This window comes from Mesoplodon bidens, assembly GCF_964165515.1.
Source record: "Mesoplodon bidens genome assembly, chromosome: 4".
In the NCBI taxonomy this organism is placed as follows: domain Eukaryota; kingdom Metazoa; phylum Chordata; class Mammalia; order Artiodactyla; family Ziphiidae; genus Mesoplodon; species Mesoplodon bidens.
Window position 1 is genome coordinate 125,571,921 of NC_138160.1, and position 17,545 is coordinate 125,589,465.

At 42.9% G+C, this 17,545-nt stretch overlaps 1 protein-coding gene across 4 annotated transcripts in view; it reads right to left on the bottom strand.

The window, feature by feature from the left end:
• The window catches only part of PPP2R2B (protein phosphatase 2 regulatory subunit Bbeta), a gene marked incomplete at both ends in the record, with an annotated part of 458,963 nt that overhangs the window by 43,476 nt on the left and 397,942 nt on the right, over positions 1-17,545 (bottom strand). For all 4 annotated transcript variants that reach the window (XM_081230516.1, XM_081230517.1, XM_081230515.1 and 1 more), the window contains 2 exons: positions 2,468-2,632; positions 16,786-16,963. In XM_081230516.1, the coding sequence (XP_081086642.1) occupies positions 2,468-2,632; positions 16,786-16,963 (343 nt within the window). The remainder of the gene's footprint in view (positions 1-2,467; positions 2,633-16,785; positions 16,964-17,545) is intronic.

Consider the following 17,545-nt stretch of genomic DNA (forward strand, 5'->3'; position numbering starts at 1 on the left):
AGATCTGTGATTCTCAGCTGGGAGCAATTTTCACCCCAGAATACATCACAATGTCTGGAGACATTTTTGGTTGTCATAACTGGCCTTTGCTGCCTGCATCTAGTGTGTAGAGGCTGGGGATGCTGCTAAACATCCTATGATGCATAGGACAGCTGCCTCCCCCAAAGAAAGGATCGGGTGCCCCCAATTCAATAGTGCATCGTTAAGGAATCCTTGCGTACGTTATAAAATCTTCCTAACCTCTTTTCTTGACTCTTTGTTCTCCCAGACAGAACCCAACCTCCACCCTTCTGCCTTCAGTCTAAGCAACTTCTCCAAAAAATAATTCCAATCAGTCCCCTGGTTACTCTAGGTGCTGTTCACTGACTTTGAGAGAAAATTCAAGTCCATTATCATGGCCATTATGACCAGTCTCCTGCCTTCCTCCTGAACTTCAACTCTTCCCTCTCCAAGTCATTCCCTATAAGCCAGCCATATCAGTCACCCTGCAGTTCCAAAAGTGTTATGATCTTTCATGCCTCAGCACCTTTGCACATGCTGATCCTTCTGCCTTGGACATTTCCCCCTTTTTGGCTTATAAGTAAGTACCACTCAAAGATCAATACCAGCACAGACACCAGCAAACATCGATAAAGCATCTGTCATGGGCCAGGTACTGTTTCAGGTGCTAGGGAAACAGCAGTGAACAAAACAAAGTAAGTCCACACCCTCAAGGAGCCAATAGTATAGATCAGTCAAGAGAACCTTCTGCAATGAAGGAAATCTTAAATCAGCACTGTCCAATATGGTAGCTACTCGCTACACAATGGCGATTGAGTACTGGAAATGTGGATCATCTGAATTGAAATCTTCTGGAAGCATACAACACACTTAGCATGAAACAACTCATTAACAATTCTTAATAGTTATCTCATCTAATCCCCATGACACACCCATGAGGTGGATGTTATTATCTTACCCATTGTACGTATGAGAAAACTGAGGCTCAGAAAGGTAAAGGAAAGTTGGACAAAGTCAGATGGCTAATAAGGGGTGAAGCCTGCCTTTGACCTGGGTCTGTATGACTCTGGAATCCACACAGTCTATATCCCACTACACCAGACATACCAGCTCCCCTGTGCAATACTCCTCACAGCGAATGAGCAAACAGAAATGATCGAAATGACCCAGATATTCACACCTCTCCTAGACATACACCTACACGGACAGTCATCACATCACTCAGGTCCCATAGGAATTAGAATCGAAAGCTGAGGCTGTGGGAGAGAAAGGTCTTCACTCCCAGCTGTCCAGGCTGTAGTGGCAGAGTGGCACCTGGCAGAAGGTGCTGGCCAGACAAACAGCTCTCATGGCTCCTGAACATCTTGGCAGCTGCATGGTATTTAGTCTGACACTGGACATGGGTGACCACTGCCCTCTGCTAGCTCCAGGCCCATTCTGGCTACCACAGCTGACTCTTGCTTCACCCGCTTACATCGGTCTTAGCCTTTGGCCCCCCAAGCACTCAGCCCCCACTAGTTCCGAGCTGCTTTGCTCAGTCAATGCCCTGAAAACTCCAGCGTGACCGCAGGGCCTGTCAGCCTGGTGGACTTTATCCCATCCCTTCTCTCTGAAGCCCTTCCCTGGTGCCCACTAGAATCACTGGGCCTTCTAGGGTGCTGGTTCCCAAAGCCTCACTCTCTCCAAGAAGCCACTAACCCTTTCCCCCAGCTGCTATTTCTTTTTTAAGTTGAGGTATAATTGACATATAACATTATATTAGTTTTAGGTGAACAGCATAATGATTTGATACATGTATATATTGCAAAATAATCACCACAATGAGTTTAGTTAACATTCATCACCATGCACAGTTACAATTTTTTTTATGATGAGAACTTTTAAGACCTATTCTCTTAAGAACTTTCAAATACACAATACAGTGCTAACTTAGTGTCCCCAGCTGCTATTCTTGATTCCTGTATATTCTCAGCCTCCCACACTGTCCAGCAAGTCCAGTTAACTCTACTGCCAAGATCTGTCCAGAGCCCGTCCACTCCTCTCCATTTCCACACCCTGCCCTTGTCCAGGTCACCTGCATCTGCTGCCTGGATATCGCAACCATGCCCTAACTGGTCCCCCCACTCCTACTCTGCAGGTTCATTCTCCCCAGAGCAGCAAGAGGAATCTTAAAACATAATTCAGATCATGTCACAATGTTACATGACAGGGCTCATGTCTTATTCATCTCTGTATTCCACAGCCGGAAGCCAATGTTTGTGGGATTGGATGTGAGGTTTCCTCTTTATCAAAATACCAAACATGGAACTGACTCCCGGGTCAGGCCAACACGTGTAGTTTCTTTACTCTCAGTGTGTCTGAGGTGGGAAAGGAGATCAAACCCCTCCAGGCCCTCCCCCTTCTCCTCCCACACGTCAGGGGCCAGTGGCCCATCCCTGCCACGAGCCCTGGGCTACTGGCTACTCACATTTGGTGTGCCTGTCACACAGGGCCGACGCCCGCATGTCACACAGCCGGATTGTCCCTTTGCTGCTGCTGTACACGAAGGTGTTGCAGTGATGGGGGTGGAACTCGGCTGCTGTGATCACCTCTGTGAGCTCCTCCATGTTGGCCGGCTTGATGTCAACGATATCTGGCACAGACGAGTTAAGGAGGGGACCAGGAGAACGGGGAGCCTTGGGGGTAACTATAGCATCACCGCCTTATTTAGTTATTTATTTATTTATTTATTTTGCGGTACGCGGGCCTCTCACTGTTGTGGCCTCTCCCATTGCGGAGCACAGGCTCCGGAAGCACAGGCTCAGCGGCCATGGCTCACGGGCCCAGCCGCTCCGCGGCATGTGGGATCCTCCCGGACCAGGGCACGAACCCGTGTCCCCTGCATCGGCAGGCGGACTCTCAACCACTGAGCCACCAGGGAAGCCCTCACTGCCTTATTTTACTGTACCATGTTAGCAATGAGCACACACGGGGGATCCTCATCATAACTCTGTGAGCAAATAGGCAGGTATTAGTGGTCCCAGGCAGCCGAGGCCCAGGGTTACTCAGTGGCCATAGGCAGCACTAGAACTCAGGTCTCCCTGGCTCCTTTTCAGGATTTCGTCCCTCATAACATGTAGATGCCCCATCACATCAAAGTTACCTGCTCATGCAATCATGCTAAAATGTATCAAGTTGCAAAGGCTTTCATTTCTCATTTTACCACAGTGGTTAAGAAACCAGCCCCATTCCAACTAAATAATCCAATATATTCCAACTAAATAATCCAATATATTTGAATCTTTATCTAAACTCCTGGGCTGATACATGATATCTAGGACAGACTGCAAATCCTCTTCCATGAAATCCCTTAGATGTTTTTAAATAATATGTTTTTAAATAATATGTCGATAATAATAATAATAGCAGCTACCATTTATTGAGCACTGACTATAGGTCAGTCACTGTGCAAAGCATAGCATGTACTTTATTTCATTTAATCCTTATAACAGCTCTATAATCAGCACTTTCTTACCCCCATTATTTCAAGGGGGGAAACGGAGGCTCAGCGTATGTAAGTAACTTGCCCCAAGTCACATGGCTAAAGAGTGTCAGTACTAGGATTTTATCCCAGGTGCAAGATTTGTACTCTTTAGTAATTACGCAAAATTTCTCTTATTGAAGATATACAGGACCTCAAGTCTCTGTAAGCTGTGATTCGCTTTAGAGCTTATGTGGGAGTTTAAGCATTAAAAAGAGGCCATCCAATTGTACAGCATGACAGTTTTAGCCTCCAATGGAATATACCGTTAGTTTTATCACAGGGTTTTTTCCTCCTCAGTATTTTCCTTTCTGATCAAGAATTATTATACCTCTATTTTTAAAGACCACATCCTTGGGTAATGAAATGAAACATTTGGCCTTTCATCTATGACGGTGACCCAGTGGAAACAAACGTCTTCAGTAGGAGTGAGTTTGGGCTGATCCCTTCCCACCTCTACTGACAGCTCGGGATACCTGGGTCCAGGTACGGTGGTACCTGGCTGGGGCTGAGGTGCTGTCCAAGGACCCAGCAACTTCCTGCAAAGGAACAGGCCTTGTGATGTGGACATTGTGAACCAAAATGATTCTCACTTTTGAGTCACATTCGTGATTTCACCCCACCTGTATATCACTAGGTAGCATTTTTTAACTTAACCTTTTTTCTCCACAACTTAAATCGACTCACTTTTTTCTTTACTTAGCCTTGTCTAAGCAGTAATCCAATATTCATAAAATCATGGGTTTAATGAGCTAGTTACATTTTAAATAATATACCGTACCTAAGATAAATCCTTTTAACCATTAAAATGAACATATTTATGTCTGTGCCAGGAGCTTATATATCACATTTTGGAAAACACTGCCTTGAATCAACAAGCAGTGACTTGATACAGATGATGCTATTAGACTGGGTTGGATAAAAGTCTCCTATGCTTTTTGTGAAGTTGGGAGCATAATCTCCTCCGTAGGGTTTAGATGAGGTACGAGTAATTGTACTGATATTTTTAGTCACATTAGCACTAACAAAGTAGTCACCTATTATCAAACATCACCCATGCTCCGGCATGTAATCTGGTGCAATAATGGCTTTATATTTGGTTGTGCCTCTTTCCCTTTCAATTACCTCTTATAAACCCTGTTGGGTTTTTTTCCCTAAAATTAGCTTGAGACAACTAACATTTCCTTTTACTACGATTTCCCTCACGAATCCAGATGCAAATATTTCTTGGGTCTCCAGAGCATGTCGGTTCCTTTGATTCACAAAATACTACCTTTCAACTCAACTGCTACCAGAGTTATAAATATTATTGCAGTTAGCATCACTTGCTGGGGAACAGGGGCCAGTGCCCCCCAGAAGGAGGCCCCAAGCTTCAGCTCTGATGTTCTCCCCAGTCCCCTGACCCATGCCCTGGGCTTTGTGGCCACGATACAGGGTGGGGTTAAGCAGAGGTTAGTGTTCAGCTGTTGTCAGATTTTACCACCCTCCAGAAAGAGCCTCCATACCCTACTGTGCCAGTGAGCATGTTTCTCTTTTCCCAAAATAGGGCAAGAAAATCTGGTGTCAGCTTTCTCAACCTCTACCAGTATAGCTCTAAAAACAAGCTTAACTGGAAGGGATCTTGGCTGTGTGGTAGCGTGAGGTGCCACATCTACGGTTATTTTTTTCTCACCTAAAAATAAAGCCCAAAAGTTAGAATGTGTGAAAATGAAGGGCTTAAACATACATGTGAAACCAGGCACATCCTCCACCATCAAGAACTGCATCAGAACTGAGTCTGCTTAGGGCTGCTGCCTCTGGACCCTTCCTCCTTCCTTCCCTCCCACCCATCCTGGACCTCTAAGCCTGCCCACCATCCCTCATCCCCAAGCATCTCCCTTTTGACTAGAGGGCTTGTCTGGGTCTGACTCTATGGGGTTCAGGGGAGAAACCACGACTCCAATCCTCTTTTTAGTAACAGTGATGATAAGGACAAAAAGGAAGATAATAATAAGCAGTAGTTAATGTTTATCACGTGCCATGCACTGTCTCATTTGACCTTCATCTTACCCTTATGACGTTAATATTATTAATAGGCCTATTTTCTGGCAGAGGAAACAGTGACTGATGTTCAGTTACTCAAGGTCATATGACCATAGAGGGTGGAGCTGGGATTTGAACCCAAGTTTGTCCAACTCTAGAGCCTGGGTTCTTGACCACACTCCACTCTCCTCCCCTGATGAATGGCCCTCACAGAGCCAGCCTTTCCGAGTGATGTAATTCTGGCTCTCTGGAAACTCCCCTGGCTAATCCAACAGGGATTCTGCTTTGAACCTATGCTCTCTCAATTCACCGACCACGCTGGGGGCTACATGTTTCAGAACCAGAATTTGGACACAGCATCGGACCTAGGATTTTTGTGTTCTTTGATGTGATGAATTTTTTTTTTTTTTGGAACCGTAAGGTGAGACAGAAACGTGAGAAGGGATTTCTTGAATTGTTAACTGCCGAGGATTTTCTGAGTTCTAAAAACATTTGGGAGAAGGAGTCTAGTTTCCAAAAATCCAATGGCTGACGGGGATGACAAGAGAGCATATTTCACATCTGCATCACCTAGAAACCCAGCCTTTTCCCTTACACTGTTCTAAAGGGAGATGCACGCCTCCAGCATACGTGGTTGTGCCCTTCATGTTGGGAGCGAAGGAGAAAGGAGAGGAGCAGTGTGGGGCTCCCTGTGTTATCTTGGAAATGGAATGATGCATGTTGACAGTCAATTTTCTCTCTCCTATCTTTTGGAGCTCTCTATCCAAATTATTTCCCTGTTGTCCCAAAGAACCAAACGGCAAAAGCAAAACAGAGCACTGGAGTCACGGCTAATATACAAGGCAGAAAGCCAACAGATTGCTATTAAATTAACCCTGGGGCTTGACAGATCTGTTCATCCTGACCCCAACCGCTTACGGCATTCCTTATTAATGCGGAGCCCAGGCAAATTACCTCTGCTAACAAAAGGGGTTAATCTGCCTCTCTGCTGGGACTCTGGAAGCAGTGCTGAAGACCGGAGGGGGCACAGCCAGTTTGGCAGCTGAGCTCCATGCTTGGAAGGCCGAAGGTGGGAAGGTGAGGGCACTGCTGTGCCAGGCAATGGCCTAAGGCATCATTTAAAATAATAATTGAAGACACTGGGAGGTCACCCCTTAAGGGATGAGCTTCAAACAAATAAGAAGCCAGAGCCATAAATTACATCAGCAGTGGGGTGAGGGGATGAAGGGGATTATGGCAGGATGCTAGAGGGTAGCATAGGGACCATTCAAAAGTCATTTCCTTAAACCCAAATTTGGAAAAGCTTTTCAAAAAAAATGTCTATTGCGATATTATAAAAGAAAAAAATTGACAACAGCCTAAATATACAGAAATAGGGAAACGATTAAGTAAATTCTGATCGATCTCATTTAACTGTTTATGCAATGAAATGCCAAGTCTGTTAAAAAACTTGTAGGAAAAATTCTATCTTTAGTGTGACCATAATGTCATTTAAAACTTACACTCTGAAACTGATGACCTAAAAGGCAAAAGTACCAAATGTTAGTGATAATTCCAATGGGATGGGTCTATGAATATTTTTCTTTTCAATTGTGAGTTTTCATTTCCACATTTTCTTTTAATGAAGTTGTAGTATTTTAAGATGGGAAAAGATATTTTCTATGCTTATTATATACATGTATAATTTTAGGTGAGGTAAGTTAGATACATAATATATACAGTCTGATCATAGCCATGTGAAAAAAATGAGAGAGAGAGAGAGAGAGAGAGAACAGAATGGAAGGAAACATAGTTATATCTTACAGGGGGATTAGATTCTAAGGCTGGCATTAAGTTATCCTTCAGTAACCCTAGATTGGGTCCATTCATTCATTTGTTCCCTCATGTATTTCATAAACATTCACAAAGAATCTGCCAGGGTTTTTCTAGGTACAGGGGATACAGCAGTGACCAAAGCAGACCAAAAATCCCCCTGATCTGTGGAGCCTATATTCTAGTAGGGGACATGGTCACTAAACAAGATAAATAAATAAATAGAATATACAGTATATTAGGTAGTAATAACTGCTAAACAGACAAATAAAGCAGGGAAGTGAGAAAGAAAGTGTATATGTGTGAGTGGGTGGGGTGTGTATGTGCACACGTGTGTGTGTGTGTGTGTGTGTGTGGCCCCAGACTGAACAGGAGAAAGCTTCCTGGATAAATCAAGAATTAAAAAAATTTTCCCTTTTATTTCCTTATTAACTTATTTTTCTGAGCCCTTATTGTTGAGTTAGCTAACATTAAGTTAAAATTTCGATGTAAATTCGTTGTATATACACAAAATTAGATGGTGAGATTATAGGTCATTTTATAGTCTCTATAATGAATACATATTATTAAACCAAGAAAACAAACAGTTAAAAAAAAGTAGTTTCCTTGGCTTAGAACCATCTCTGAGAGAGTTGAGAGACCAGGAACCTCATCTCTGGGTAAAACTGAAGATAATACTGTGATAAATACTGTAATTGTAACAAAATGGGGTAAAAAGATTGGGATTCAGTATTGATTCCAACTCTATTTTGCTCGGAGAACATGGGAAAATCATTTTATCTCTCTGGGTTTCAGTTTCTTTGCCTTTGGATGGGTATCATTCTGTTAACTCTGTCAGTCTCTGAGAAATTTTGATGATCAAATAAGATAATGGAGGGCTTCCCTGGTGGCGTAGTGGTTGAGCGTCCGCCTGCCGATGCGGGGGATGAGGGTTCGTGCCCCGGCCCGGGAAGATCCCACATGCCGTGGAGCGGCTGGATCCGTGAGCCATGGCCGCTGAGCCTGCGCGTCCGGAGCCTGTGCTCCGCAACGGGAGAGGCCACAACAGTGAGAGGCCCGCGTATCGCAAAAAAAAAAAAAAAAAAAAAAAAAAGATAATGGAGAAAAAGCTATTTATTAAAGGGCTTTACACTGGACTGAATAATCCCAACTTTCGAAGAAAACATCCATTTTTCCAAAGATAGCTTTTATATGCATTAGGTTTGTGGGCTTTTGAAGGTGTCCTCATATGCTTCTGTCTTTATCACTGCTAATTTTGCTGATACTGACAAGGTTCTTTTTTTTTCCCCTTTCTTTTTATCTAAGCCAACCAATGACAGCAGAGTCCAGCAGGAGGCCTGTCTGCAGGCCGAGCTGGAGAGTGGAATCTAAGTTTACCTGGGTAAGATACCCATGTGCAAAAGCAGTTGAAGATTTTCAGATAGCACTTAAAGTCTGCCAATACTGAAGGTGGAGAATAGCCTTACCATGGCCTTGAAAACTGAGCATATTAGAGTTGGATTCCATTTTAGGGCACATGAGTTTCTTTGAAGTCTTTATTTCCTTTCCAAAGTCTCAATTTAATCTTTGGATATAAAGTAGTGATTACAAAGCATCCAGATCTTGTCAGCTGAATGGACATGTTGCTTGATGATAACACACTGGAAATCTCCAAAGAGGACTCCAAGGGATATTCCTCTCTTAAGAGCTTAAAAAAAGCCGGTGTGCAAATATTCATGGAGGGTTTTGCCAATCGCTAGACTCAATATGAGAGGACTGACAAAGAGACACATGGTGCCCTATTAGGTACTGCTTTCACGTATGTGTTGAGCTCAAAAGACACTGGGATAAGATGTCCTTTATGACTGGGGGTGGGGGGGTATGTGAAAGTCCCATAACCACAGCCTCTTTCCTATTCATGTGACACAGAGCTTGACATTTCTCCATTAGAAAATACTCAATACTTCAAAGGCCAACCCAAGTGTTACTTTCTGTATGAAGTGTTCTAGCCCTTCTTTCACGACTCTTTCTACCTGTGTATCCACAGCACCTTGAACGCACCTCTATGAATACACTTAACGTGTATTATTATTATTTGAGTAATTTAAGATAGTGTGATAGAGTACATTTTACTGGAGTATAGAGTGAGACAGATCTAGATTTTAATCCCCAATCCTGTGACCAGTTACCTAATCTCAAATGCCTTTGAACTTGTTAGTTTATCAACAAAGAGAGGAAGAAAACTACAGGAGATGATGTAATATACCTGCTACTTCATAGAGGCTCCCCCAAACTGTTAGTCTCATCTTCCTTAGTATGGTTACATGTCTGTCTCCCTCTGTCCACATACTCACTTTGGTAGCTTTGTGATATGTTAACTTGGTTAGGCTAAACAATTCTAAAATGTTTCTGGTTGTGGTAGGCTAACAAGGTTTGTTCTCTCAGGTGAGTTGAAGGACAAAAGAGAGAAAGCAGCCACTTTGCACATATGCACAAGCTTTCCCAGTTATTCAGTCAAACAGTAATCTAGGTGTTGCTGTGAGGGATGGTGCAGATATGGTTAAAGGCCCTAACCAGTTGCTTTAATTTAATCATAAGGGAGATTATCCTGGGTGGGCCTGAACTGATCAGTTGGAAGGCATTTAAACAAAGACTTAGGTCTTCCTTGAGGAAGAGACTCCAAATGGATGCTGAGACTACAGTTTCTCTCCCTTCTCTCTAAATCTTCCTTCTTGATGGCCATGTGTGGATGTGGCCTGTGATGCTTATGCCTGTGGTGTTCTAGCTTGCTTATGATTTTTCTGTGCCTGACTGCTGGCCTTACAGACTTTGGATTTGCTTGGCCAGTCACACAATTACAAGGCTAATTCATGGTAATATGTCAATCTGTCTCTCTATCTCTTTCTCTCTCTTTCTCTCTCCACACACACACACACACACACTCTCCTACTGGTTTTGCTTCTCTGGTTGAACTCACCTTCCCTCCAGATTACATGGACCATGATATCAGGGATGGAGTTTTACTCATCTTGGCATCTCCAGTGCACATAGTAAGTGCTCAATAAATGTTTATGGGTTCTTATTAGTTATCTACAGGGAACTCTGCTTAGTACTCTATAATGACCTATATGGGACTCTAAAAAAGAGTGCATATATGTACATGTATAACTGATTCACTTTGTTGTACAGCAGAAACTAACACAACATTGTAAATCAACTGTACTCCAATAAAAATTAATTTAAAAAATTAAATAAAAAATGTTTCTGGGTTTTACTTTACTTCATTCTTATGACTTAGCAGCCTTCTTTAGGGAAGGTTTTTTTTTTTTTTTTTTTTAAGATGCAGAAAACTCACAGTAGGTCAATAGGCCAAGATGCCAGGCCTGTATAGTGTGGCTCATTTAGCCTGTGGTTTTCTTAGGAGAGAATGGGATCCAAGCAACAAGGTAAGAAGAACAGGGGGCTGGGGATATGCCCCAAATAATAAAAGCTACTATTTATAGAGCCTTCTCTTTGTGCAGGCACTTGGCTAAATACTTTACAAGACAACCTCATTTAAACCTCAAAACAGCCTTCTAAGATAGGTGGTATTATTATCCTCACTAACTGATGAGGAAATTGAGGGCCAGAGAAATGTTAAGCAACTTGTCAAGGTCACACAGATTTTAGGAGATGGAGCTGGGTTCAAATCCAGTGAATCTGACTCCGGAGTCTGCCTTCCCAACTACTTAGTGATAACCACCCCAAGGACATTCAAGAAGTCTGAAAGAAGTCTGCAGAGTTGCATTCTTGCCCATTCCCCTGATAACATGAGGCTCAAAGGGCTTGCTCTGTGGGAGGAGAAATCCCCAGGCCCCAAAAGCCCTAGGTCTGGTGTCAGATACAGAGGGTCAGCAACCACACAAGCAAGGCAACAGGCCTCAGACAACCCACCAAAGGCTTCATTTAATATGGCAAGGAGGGCTTCCCTGGTGGCGCAGTGGTTGAGAGTCCGCCTGCCGATGCAGGGGAGATGGGTTCGTGCCCCGGTCCGGGAAGATCCCACATGCCGCGGAGCGGCTGGGACCGTGAGCCATGGCCGCTGGGCCTGCGCGTCCGGAGCCTGTGCTCCGCAACGGGAGAGGCCACAACAGTGAGAGGCCCGCGTAACGCAAAAAAAAAAAAAAAAAATATGGCAAGGAGGGGGCTGCTCTGGCACACACAGGCCAATGTGCTGGACGTGTCACTGGAAGGAATGTTCTCCTATTACACTAAATGCCAGACTAAGATTGATATGTACAATTGATATGTACAGGTGTGGATGAAAGTCACAGCCGCAACAAGGGAGAGAAATTTGTACGAGCCCCACAGCGTCCCTCAAAGCTTGCCCGGCAGAATCCTATTGGATTAAAAGGAAGACTGCTGTCCATAGTACTAAGGAGGGACAGAGCTAGAAGCCAAGAGTTGTGGTTACAGTCCCCTGATAGGGAATCAAATCCAAAAGGGCCTCAGCTCAGTTGACAAGTGAAGCTGATGCAGAGGGCTGATAAAGACCAAGGCAGAGATCAAGTACCCCTGGAATCCAGTTGTTTTCTCCCAGAGAAATCCTCTGTCTCATGCCTAGAGACTGGATTTATGCAAGGTGCGTCTTGGGCTCATCTTTCTAGCTTGCTCACGCCATGCTTTACTTCACCCTCGGGCCTTCTTGAGTTCCTCCAACATACCATGCTCCCTCCTGCCACAGGACCTTTGTACATGGTGAACTGATCTTTTCGCACTTCTTTGCCAAGTTAGCTCATACTCTCCCTCTTACAAATCTCAACTTAACAATCAGTCCTCAGGAAAGCCTTCTTTTATTCCCTAGTCTACGTCAGGTTTTTAAAAATGCATTCACAAAACCATATTCCCTTTCTTCACAGGACTTATTTCCATTTGTAATAATACACTCATTAGTGTGATTATTTGGTGAATGTCATTCTGAAAGCAGAAAATTTGTTTCTTTTCACTCTTATATCCCCATGGCTTATCGCAGTGCCTGGCACAAACTAGTTGCTCATTATATAGTTATTGAGGACTGTATATTTACTTTTTACTTGATGTGGCTTTATTTAATAGGTCCCATATTGGACTAGGTAGGAGCCCAGGTCAACTCATTCTTAGCTCTGAGAACAGAGTTCAAAGGATCCTAGGTATACCATAATTTTCATAATTAAGAAACCTCCTTTTATAGCAATTTTCTTTTATTGGAAAGTTAGGGCTGCCTCTTGCCCTAGAAAATCACTAATCTAGAAATGATTTATTATTGTCCTGATGTAGTTAACCCATTAAGGCCAAAGTTTGACCACTTTAAGCCAGAACCTGTTACACAAAACAGGGACAGACTGGCAACAGATGGAAGGAAGAGGATTCAAGACCAGGTGCCATAAGGCTAGGAATGCTTCCCTCTGATATGGTGCTAAATACAAGGGCTGGACCTCAGAGACCCTGCGGATATCTGGTAACTAGGGTATAATGAGTAACATTTTGCAAAGAACATCAAACTGCAGAACCAAAAGAGGTGTCTAGAATTGAGATGACCCAGATAATGAATCCAGCAGAACAGAATCCACCCTTCTAATACTCAACTTTTCTAGTTTCCTTTTGTGGTGGTCCCTGTTTACTGATCATATACTTAGCAAGGTACTGCCCTAAGCATATATGTATGTGTATATATATGTATATACATATGCATATATATACACACACATATATATATATGTGGATATGTGTGTGTGTGTGTGTGTGTGTATAAACACCTTTTAAAAAATTCTAACAATCCTCTTTTTCAGAGCTCCTCTCTACAGATCATGAAGTAGAGGCTTGGCTAAGTTAAAAGACATGTTAAAGCTTACACAGCCAGCAAGTAGTAGAGCTGGGTGAGAATTTTAAGCTTGTTGGACTCCAAAGAATCTGCTCTTAACTATAATGCCAATGTCACACCAAATGCTAGTCACTAGAAGTTATGACTTTTTAAAAAACCATATTGCGGGCTTCCCTGGTGGCGCAGTGGTTGAGAGTCCGCCTGCCGATGCAGGGGACATGGGTTCGTGCCCCGGTCTGGGAGGATCCCACATGCCACGGAGCAGCTTGGCCCATGAGCCATGGCCGTTGAGCCTGCGTGTCCGGAGCCTGTGCTCCACAACGGGAGAGGCCACAACAGTGAGAGGCCCACATACCGCAAAAAAAAAAAAAAACCATATTGCAAGGCCACTTGCCTTAATATTTACTAATACTTTACGTATATGCACTTTGAAATTTAAATGGATTTTTCAGTATCTGTAATATCATAGGATATGATAGTTGTATTTTATAATATTCATTATCACAAAGACATAATTATGAAAACAAAAAACGTCCATGTAGTATTTAGAAGAATCTCGCCTCCCACCTCAGGGATGCTCATACCATACTTTGGGAACCCCACATGTTTATATACTGACCCATGTTTCTTCTGCCTCCTTAGTGGATAAGAGGCATTACAGAAATGGTGCTAAACAACATATGATTTATCGAGGCCTGTCTTGTGGTTGGTGTTTTTCCGAGGCTATTTTGAAAGATGGCCGCTTCCTACCCCAGAGGTGGCTGCACTTCAGAGACGATAAGCAAAAGGGTCCCAGTTTGTACAGTCTGCTCAGTGCTTAGGGCGGTCTGGTGGAAAGAAACTGTATAGATATCAGTTATCATCATTCTCATGATGACAATGATTATTTTACATATGGCTGCTTTAAGGGTGAATGGCACGGTCTCATTTGTATGCCAGCATCTGTCAGGCTGTCACACATCTGCAGAATATAACCTCAATTGTGCTATTAATATGTCCCTTTTGCATTCTCCCCAAGGCATCTGTCTCCTAAAATGCCTAACGAAACTCCCCTCCCTCTTGAAGGCCTAGAGGCAAAATTTGGAAAGCATGTCACCTAGACTGGGGACAGCAGAAGCTCAGCTGAGACTGAGCAGATTTCTGGCTCTTGGAATAGATGTCAAGGGAGAAAGGGAACCACCACCCACACTCGTTCTGTTAGCAGCTGCACTTCCAGGCAAAATCTGTAGGCAGATTCTCCTAGGCTCAGACAGTATGTCGCGTCTGCTCTGTGATCAACAAAAGATGCCAGTCACGGTCTTAATGGTCAGTTCTCAGTCTCCATAATCACCACGACTGGCTTACAGCTGCATTCTCTGAAAAGCCTTGGGGAACTCTGAAAAGCCTTGAGCACTCTTCTGTGGTGAAGGTCAGGTGACTGTGTACCTAAACCAGGTCTTTTTACTCATTTGCAACAGCTATACTACATTTCCCAGCCTGCCTTGCAGTTAGATGTGATCACGTGACTGAGTTCTAGCCAATGGAATGCACACTACTTTAGAACCTGGCTCATAGGAGTCTCCCATGTGTGGTCCTACACAATCTTCCTCTTTTGCTGTACAGATGCAGATAAGCATGGTGACACTGGGGAACCACAAGATGGAAAGAACCTGAATCTCTGAATCACTCATTGGAGGAGGCTGCCTGCTGATGGAGATCATCAGTATTGGACTTTACAAGAGAAATAATCTTCTATATGTTTGAGCCATTTTGGAGTCTATTTTATATCAGAACATTCAGAGCTGTACTGTAACTAATATACACTTAAGGTGAAATTGCCAGCTTCTATTTCATGATTAATTATCCACTGGATAGCTCCACTTTGGTGACCTACCAGTATTTCAAACTTGACATGTCCAATCAAAATGGTACTTTCTGTATGTCAGAATATTCTAGGTACTGGGATACAGGAATGGATCATACAAAGTTCCTTTTGTCATAAGATTCACATTCAAATATGGGGAAACCCAAAATACACAAATAAAAAAACGAATTTCAAATAGTGATACATGTCATGAAGTTAACGGGGATATAGGGTTATTGGGGGTTACTTGGGAGTTAGTGGGAGGAAGTGCCTCTGAGGAGGTGCCAGGAGACTGAAGTCTATATGATGACACATAGTTAGCCATGTGGACTCTGGGGGAAGAGTATTCCAGAAAGAGGGAACAGCACATGCAGAGAATGGAAGTAAGAACAAGGTTTATCCAGGAACAGAAAAGAGGATAGTTGGCTGAAGCAGAGTGAGTCAGGGCAGACTGGTATGAAAGGGTATCAAAGAGGGATGCAGGGCCACTATCATGTGAAATCTTGCAGTCCAGAGTTAAGAACTTGGATCTTATTCTAAGTTCAATAGGAAGCTACCAGTGTGTTTTAATCTGGGGAGGAATGATATCTGAATTACATGTTGAAAGGTCTACTCTGTTATGTGGAACACGTATTGTGTAGGAGAGCAAGAGAGAATGGAGACTAGACAGTAGATTATTGCAGTCACATAGGTAAGACAACAGTGGTCAGTACTAGTGTGGGTCGGTAGAATGGAGATGGAGAAAGATGAGTTGATTTGAGATATATTTTAGATGAAGCAAAGGCAGGGCTCACAGATATTGGGTTGGGGGGTGGGGAGGCTGGTGAGTGGGAAAAAAGATCAATATTGACTCTTAGGTCAGTTGCTGAGCTACCTGGATGGTGAAATCATTAACTGAGGTTGGGAATTCAAGCAAAGAGTCAGGTTTGTGGTGGGATGGACTACATGATAGGTGCTGAATAAATGACCGATTTTTAATATTAAATAGAGGGTCAATATAGTAGGGTGAGAATACTAGGTCAGATACTCATTCAGCAATTGTCTTGACTTCTCTAAATTTTAGCTAAACAGAAGATAATAATAGAACCCCATTAAGTCAATATGGGGTTGTTATATCAAATATACTCTTGGCAGGTAGAGACTGAAGAAGTGTGATGGGGACATGAGCATTGCTAATAAAGTTTGGTTTTCTGATCTGGATGCTACTTATCCAGGAGTACTCTGTCTGTGAAAATTCATCAAGTTGGACAATAATGATATATGCATTTTTCAAAATGAGATTCTATGCATTATATTCCCAGTTCAGTGCTTGGAATTCAATAAATGGCAGCCATTATTATTTTCATTATTATGATACAATGAAAGCCATCTCCTGTGTACCTGTGGTCCATAATGTCCATATAGGCCATTTGTGAATCCATTAACAAGAGGAAGGAACCCTATACTGAACTCTATGTTCTGGTCTTATAGTTGATAAAGTCAAACCTAGTTGTAATTCATGACACATCAATGCCTCTGAATGAAGGGATTGACTCAGAGTTCTAATCCAGAGGCAGTCCTGGTCCACTACTTGTAATTCAGTACTTCCCTAACTTTGTTTGGATGAACGAGTATCACAGATGCCAATGTAATTTAAAAGGGAACAGTTCTCCACAAGCCCTAGGTCTTCAATTGTGATTGCCCCTTTCTATTCCACTTTTCCCCAAGCTTGCTCATACCTGAATACTCTTGATTCAAGCCAACTGGTTATTGGCCCCAAAGAAAGGATACTAAAACTTTGATTGGTTATTTCAAAGTTCCATAGGTTAATCCTCAGGTCATCAGCTGACATGTAGGTTTCATAGTCGCTGTTGACTGATATGGAGTTGATGTGATATGTGTGTGCATTGGCAAATACTCTTCGCGGGGTGGCCTCCACCATCAGGTCCATGGGTCTCAGGACAGGCACCTGGAATGCAAGAGAAACAAATCACTTCAGAACCAGAGCTCTTTACTAGGAAAAGAGTGTGCATGTTTATGTCCTTTATTATCATATACAAAATCATGACTATGTCAAAGGAGCTCTGAGCTAGAAAAGGAGATTGATAAATTACATGTTGTTCCTATTCCCTTTGGTTCCTTTTAGTTTTATTCCTTCCTCAAAAATGTCACCATCCCTTAGCCCTGATGGGCAATTTCATCCTTTATAGATTCTAAGATATTTTCAAGTGGCCCTCAAAGTGGCCTCATCTCAGGGGAACTTAGAAGCCACTGTGGGGTCATTAGCTTCCAGAGCTGTTGTTCCAGATTGTTTGTTTTTTAACCATGAAATCTATTTTTGAAAGGAAGTTGTAGGAAAATTTTAGAAACGTCTAGTTCAACTGAGATTAAAATTTGTCCTTCATGGCTTTGGAGGTCTAGACCCCATCCTGGCTTTATCCTCAATCCTTAAGGGAATTTTGGGAAAGCATATAATCACCCAAATTTCTAGTATCCCAAATTCAGCCATTAATATATAGGGCACCCATTGACATCCTTGGTTTAAACCTGT